This window comes from Diplotaxodon limnothrissa, linkage group LG4 (genome assembly GCF_057381915.1).
Source record: "Diplotaxodon limnothrissa isolate DT_005_m linkage group LG4, D_limnothrissa_male_GT1.1, whole genome shotgun sequence".
Lineage (NCBI taxonomy): Eukaryota > Metazoa > Chordata > Actinopteri > Cichliformes > Cichlidae > Diplotaxodon > Diplotaxodon limnothrissa.
Genome location: NC_140599.1, coordinates 1,980,664 through 1,987,554, shown reverse-complemented (window position 1 = coordinate 1,987,554; position 6,891 = coordinate 1,980,664). Strand labels below are relative to the sequence as shown.

General features: G+C 47.7%; 1 protein-coding gene across 1 annotated transcript; it reads left to right on the top strand.

The window, feature by feature from the left end:
- Positions 1-285: 285 nt before the first annotated feature.
- On the top strand, positions 286-6,658 carry LOC146632993 (transmembrane protein 106B-like). Its single transcript, XM_085351930.1, has 8 exons — positions 286-801; positions 1,967-2,161; positions 2,465-2,528; positions 2,594-2,747; positions 2,835-2,975; positions 4,791-4,834; positions 5,188-5,241; positions 5,759-6,658. Exons 2-8 carry the CDS (start codon positions 1,969-1,971, stop codon positions 5,877-5,879), a joined length of 771 nt encoding a protein of 256 aa, XP_085208056.1. The 5' UTR covers positions 286-801; positions 1,967-1,968; the 3' UTR covers positions 5,880-6,658.
- The last annotated feature ends 233 nt before the right edge of the window (positions 6,659-6,891 follow it).

Here is a 6,891-nt window from a genome sequence, read left to right as displayed (position 1 = left end):
GAGTCACAGATCAGACCACTGACCAAGCCCACCACCTGAGACACAGCTGCCCCTAAGTGTGGGTTCCACCCTAACCCACTGTGGGCAAGCGTGGGCCAGTAAACGTGTGTGTGAAGAAAACGAAGCCACAGAACATGTTTTCATCACATTGAAAAACTTTACTGCTGAAGAACTCAACTGAATCAGACCATGTGCTGTTTACTGACAGTCAAAGATTTCTAACAGGGTCTGTTTGCGTGGGTGAACGATTTACACATTACGTAACAAATCAAAGATTCACAGCTGAGAGGAGACAGAGGAAAAGCAAACCTGTGGCGACCCAGTCTGAATAAGGGAGCAACCCCATAGAAAGTGCATTTCCTGTGCTTAACGCCAGATTTATACCAGGAAACCAGCTGAAATGAGCCAAAGCCAGAATCGCACTGACACATTTATTATGGCCCAGTGATCACAGTAAGTTTGACCAACAGCGTCCAGTGACGAAGACAAAGGTGAACAGTAGTGACTGACGTCAGACTGACGAAGAGCACTTCCTCTCACAGACTCGGCTCCGAATGAAAACACGGGGAGTGACCTGTCGGTGACATTCCGCTCCGGACTGCGGTCACACGGGGTCCCAGCTTCTGGGATAAAAAAGAACCGTAAGAGGACGATAACAGGCCACGTAACGAGTGCAGCCAGCTGCTACAGGAAGTGTTTACGTCAGCGGCGTGATCGACCATTAGCCAACCGAGGCTCAGGTGCAGCAGGAATGCGCATACAGACACGGGCTGCTTCATAACAGAGACCCACGGCGGCCAGGTACGTCCCGAGCCCGGTGCTGTCGCGGGCAGGAGGGGTAGAAGCTGGGAAAGGCGGCTGCTGTTTGTGTGCTCCGCTTGTGTAACGTAGCAGCGGCCCCGGAGCTGGAGGCGTCTCGTTCACACTCGTCCCGGGTGTTCAAATATTAAGAATGGACGTTTTCACGCAGCGCTTACAGACATCAGAGACACGCGTTCAAACCTGTCACAGCAACGTTTAAACACGTCTGTGTCACTGAGCACACAGCGCTGTGATACTTGATTCACTGAGCTTTGAGCGAAAAACTACTACTGACGGGCGCAGTCACACATCCACGTGACCCACTCCGTTTCACGTGACCCACTCTGATTCACGTGACCCACTCTCACATCTTTTTCCAGGCCTCGAGCCTCCGGGCCTGGCACATCCAGACCACTGGTCCCATCTTCCACAGCATGAGTAGTTTTTCCTTATGATTCAGAAAATGATTTGAAACTGTGGAATTTCACATGCACAGTCCAGCTACTACAGGACTGTCACAGATGACGGCTGTTTTTCCCATCGCTCCTGGTTTGTTCTGGAAAATCTGCCAGCTGCACCCAACGCACCCACTACATCAGGGGTGTCTAACTCCAGGCCTCGAGGGCCGGTGTCCTGCAGGTGTTAGATCTCACCCTGGGTCAACACACCTGAATCACATGATGAGTTCATTCCCAGGCCTCTGGAGAACTTCAAGACATGCTGAGGAGGTCATTTATCCATTTAAATCAGCTGTGATGGATCAAGGACACATCTAAAACCTGCAGGACACCGGCCCTCGAGGCCTGGAGTTGGACACCTGTGCACTACATGAACAAAAGAGAAATCTAAATCCCATCAGTGCACAGATCTCCTGTGGATGTAGGCGTCCTCACATCCGTCTGTCTCTTCATGTAATCCCAGACACACTCGATGTTGAGGTCAGGGCTCTGTGGGGGCCGGACCGTCACTTCAGTGCTCGTTCTTTGTGTTTGGGCTCGTTGTCCTGCTGTAGTGTACGTTTGGGGCCAATAAACAGTCATTTATGTTTCTGAAAGCATTCTTTGTTTACAGCATGTTTACACACCTGCCTAAAACTTTTGCACAGTACTGTGTGTGTGTGGTAGTTTTTTTTTTGCTTGTGTTTTGTAATCTTTTGTTTCTTTAGGTATGGGAGCTGCTCCAAGCCAGTGTGAGGGTGTCACCGAGGACTGTGTCCAGCCCAGCGGGGCGGGACAGGAAGATTCCAACCAGCCTATCAGTGAGAAGGACAGCACTAAGAGGACCAGCTGGAGCAGGAGATGCAGCTCAGCAGACACTGTTCACTGTCCCACCTGTCAGGGCACCGGGCGTATACCCAGAGGTAGTGAACACACACACACACACACACACATGCATGTCTGGTTTGATATCCTCGTGGCCATCAACAATGAATGCCTGACCCTGACCCTAAACCTAAGCTCAACCCAACTGTAACCCTGACACTGAAACCACATGTTGAGTGTGAAAAACTGTCACAGGGTGAGAAGCCCCCCAGTGGGGTCAGCGGTGTGCCACAGGGCTGACACAGACATGAGCGGTCACGGTTTGCTTTGATAACCCAGCAACGTTACGTCTGCCCCACTTTCTTCTCTAATCTAAGAACCTTGTTCCAACTGTGTTGCAGGTCAGGAAAGCAAGCTGGTTGCTGTCATTGCCTGTACTGACCAGAGGCTGAGGCCCAGACACACGTAAGAGAGCTGCTGATGCTTGTTGTGTTATGCATTTGTGTTTCTCATGTTTTGTCCTCACTCAGGAAGCTGTATGTGGCCTCGTCTGTCGGGCTGTGCCTCCTGGTCAGCGTCCTGGTGTTGTTCTTCCTGTTTCCGCGCTCCGTGATTCTGTCTCCAGTAGCTGTCAGTTCATCCTCTGTTTACTTCACTCACGACGGCGTGCAGATTAACATCACGGTGAGCAGAGAGGGACGGCTGTGATGAACGGAGCAGTCAGGCTGTGCAGGGACGGACGGGATGATGGCTCTTTGCTTTCTTTTGCAGAACGTGTTGAACATCACTAATAACAACTTTGCAGCGGTGCAGGCCTACAACCTGACAGTACAGGCACTCAACTTTGGCACGGTGCTGGGAACGGTGTCCATCAAGAACGTCGTGTCTGTCAGACCTCTGTCCATGAAAACGGTGAGATGTGACGCAGTCACCACAGCTGAGAGGAAGGAGCACACACCTGTCCTTCTGTGTAGAAGTGCAGCGAGGCAGGATAAGAAGAGAAAAGCAGATAAATAAGAGCGAGTTTGTGTCGCGTTTCCTTCTCCTGCTGATGATTTCTGCTGTGGCATTAGCTCAGCAGCTTTTAGATTTGAATGAAGTGTTCAAATTGGTTTTATGTATTGCTGATTGTTGTTCCATTGATACTGCTGTGTGAGGAGGTCTAAGCTTTTTCCAGTTTGTTTTCCTGGTGATAGTCGGGGCCACAGCCAGGACTGTTTTCATCTGTTTGGAGTTTATGTTTAGTTCTTCCAGATCACCATGTAAACAGACGGAGGGGCATAGCGGGATGTTGTGGTCGAGGGTTTGGGATGTTTTGGTAGTTTTTTTTTCTTTCCATGGGGCGATCGTGGCTCAAGAGTTGGGAGTTCGCCTTGTAATTGGAAGGTTGCCGGTTCGAGCCCCGGCTCGGACAGTCTCGGTCGTTGTGTCCTTGGGCGAGACACTTCACCCGTTGCCTACTGGTGGTGGTCAGAGGGCCCGGTGGTCCGGCAGCCTCGCCTCTGTCAGTGCCACAGTGGCTGTGGCTACAACTGGTGGTGTGCCATCACCAGTGTGTGAATGGGTGAATGACTGGATGTGTAAAGCGCTTTATAAATACAGGCCATTTACCATTTCCAGAAGTTGTGTATTGGTGGTCAGACCAGGATGTGTTAACGTGCTCATCAGTGATGTGTGCAGATGTCTGAGTCAGTCGGTCCCGTGGTGTGTGCGGACTGTAGTATTTTAAATTGTTGGTGCTGTTAGTGCAGATTGGACTGTCTGTGTGGATGTTGAAGTCGTTTTGCTGTTTGTTGATTGGAGTGTGCGGTGCATTGTCATTAGAGGGTATTCGTGTATTCAGTGTTTTTGGTGACTTTGCAGTTTCAGTGACGCTGTCTTGCAGCGATGTTGTGCCAGCTGAGTGTTGTTGATACTTTGCTTTGGTGGAGTGTTTGAGTTGGAGAAACTGTTTCCTGTCAATGAGCTGTTGAAATGATCGTGATCAAACATGTGACAGAGGTGTGTGACGTGTTTTCCATTTGCAGTGAAGTCGGGGTAAGTCCATATGGGTGTTTGAGTTTTAGGTGCAAACATAGTGTTTTCTTCCTCGTGTAGCACCTCTGTGAATTTGTTGAGATTGAGGTGTTTGTTACAACTGCTGCTTTTGGTTTATCGTAGTGTTTTGATCCATCGGATAAACGACGGCCATGTTTCTCCAGTGTTTTCAGGACAAATGTCCAGGTTAGGTGGTCAGAGGCTTTTTCTGCATCCAGTGAGAGCTTAGTTGTTGTGGTTACTGTGGTGAGACAGATGTATGAGGCTGAAAAGTCTACGTGTATTATTTGAAGGATGTTTGGCTTTAATGAATCCTGCTGAATGACAGATAACCGGTTGGATGCAGGCTGTTGGAGCACTGCTGATGTCTTTGTCTGTAACTGCAGCCGCGAGCTGGCTCTGTTTGACCTGAGCTGTATTGATGTGACGTAACATTCGGAGAGAGCTCCATCTAACCAGAACAGATTTTCACATATCCCAGTCACTGATGAGGGCTTTATTTGGTTTGTTCACGAAACAAAAATGAACATTGAAACATTTCACTTGTCCAGAGCGATGTTTCCTCACTGATGGATCTGATTTCTGTTATTTTTGTGCTTTTTTATTTAAGGAAGATTACTGTTGTTGAGACTTTGTTCAACAAGTATCACAGTAAGTGAGGAATGACTCTGCATCTCTCTTTCTTCGCAGTACTCCTTCATGATACCCATCCAGCTGACAGACCCTGGTTTGAGGTGAGCCTAAGTGGGATGAATTTATGGTCAGAGCGGTTACTGGGGGGTCAGAGGTCACTGAATCATATCTATTCTAATGCATTTGCTGTCTAACAGCAGATGTGTGACACGAAGCATCCAAGTCTGAGTCTTTCTCTGTAGACTTAAATCTGTATTTGTCAGTCCGCTGTTTGAAGGTTACATTCTGCACAGGTGATGTAGAAAGTGGTGAATGTTGTTCAAAGGTTGGTTTGCACTGTGAAATGATCCAGCTCTGCTGTGTCACGCTCTCATTTAGCAGCTGGTGCACAGTTTGTTTCTGTTCTGTGTCTAAAACATTTCATTCTCCTGTCTCTGCTGTCTTCCCTCTGCAGTAACTACTGTAAGAAAGAGTCGCTGCCTGTCCATATTCTGTATGTGAACCTACAGTAAGTATGACATCCTCCTGCTTTTGTTTCAGCAGGCTCGTAGTCTTCTTCAGTTTGTGCAGAAAATACAATAAAGAAGTTTTAAAGTTAGATGTTAACAAGCTTATATTATCAGTGTGGTGTAGTAGGTCTTTGCTCTTGGCTGTTTTAATTGGTTCTACATTATTTGAAATCTGAACATTTTAAGCATGAAGAGATTCACAGAAGCTGTTCGATCCGATCACAGCTGAGGTATGAACATGTCCCGACTGTAGCCAGCAGTGATTACCTGCATATACAAGGCTGTATGTGGCAACAGCAGCCAGATCAGATGGTCCTGAAGGAGCAGTGAGTCTGCTTTGGTCTTCATGAATGTTTGCTGGTACTTGTACGTGACAACGAAATGTGTAGGCCATCCTTCTTCTCCGCTCCCAGCAGGGAGTCGGTGAGGGAGAAGTGTCTTCAAACTCGGGCTGACGCACAGCTGTGAAGGTCTGCAGTTTCCAGCTTGTTGATTTTCACGGTGATCTCTGTGCAGGATATCTCTGACAGTCTTCTGCCTGGCCCGCTATGAGCAGCTGTCCCTGGAGACGTACGAGTACATCGACTGTGGAGCAAACAACACCGTACCACACAGCGTACACGCCGCGTCGACCTGATGGAGGCACAGATAACAAATGCTGTGCGCGTGTCTGTGAACTGGAGTAATGTGCTTTGTAATATTTAGAGCAGGATGTTGAATGACTGTAAAATCAGTGTGAAGGTTAACAGCTGCTTTGGTTTTGAATTAAACTGACTGTGCCTGGAGAGGAAGGTGAAACGGTGTGATGTGCTGCAAGTCACGTGGTAACCATGTGACCCTGATCACTGTAGTCAGTCCATTAAAAGGACCCAGCACCTACAGGGTGGTCCAGCATGTGCTGCCCCCTCTGTAAGCTGCAATCCTATAAATCCTTAGACGGCCTGATGATCTTCAAATGAAGCTCAGTATTTGTCTTTTTGAGAGCGTATTCACCAAACTTACTGCCAAAGACATGAGCAAGTATTCTCCACTTGATCGTCTCTGTTTGAAAGTTTGTTCAGTAATTGTACCTTCATCATTTTGGTCTTCCTCTCCTTAGCCAAGTTCTATTTACACACCAACACATCTGCTCTTCAGGGTTTTTGGGTTTTTCTGTATATTTTCTGCCTTCTCTTTATTTCTTGTGTTTGTTATACTGAAGCTATTTCTAAAGAGATCTTTAAGAAACTTTATGCAGCAAAATACCTTTGCAGGTCACAGCCTGTTAAAATGAACTGGCTTAACATTTAACACATGTAAGTGCAGTTCTCCAGTGAGGCCATGTTCTGGTTTTTGGTGCATTGATGAAATGACGCAGTTTCCTGTAAAGCTTCCTGACAGACGCTTCCTCTCCACAAGTCCAATAAAGCTATGTGAGCCTGTTTGAGTCCTGTGTTTGGTGAATGAATGCAGGGGGGAAACAAAGCCAACTGCAACAATGCATGAAACACAGCATCGTGGCTTTAAAACCGTCAAATCAGCTCCTGCTAGTTGAAGTTTGTTAGTCAGCCCAGTGTTTCCAGTCCTGTGTTAAACAGGCAGCTGCACTGCTGTGAGACGTACAGACGTTCTGGACTAAAGTGTCCGTACGGATACTCGTGTTAACCAAA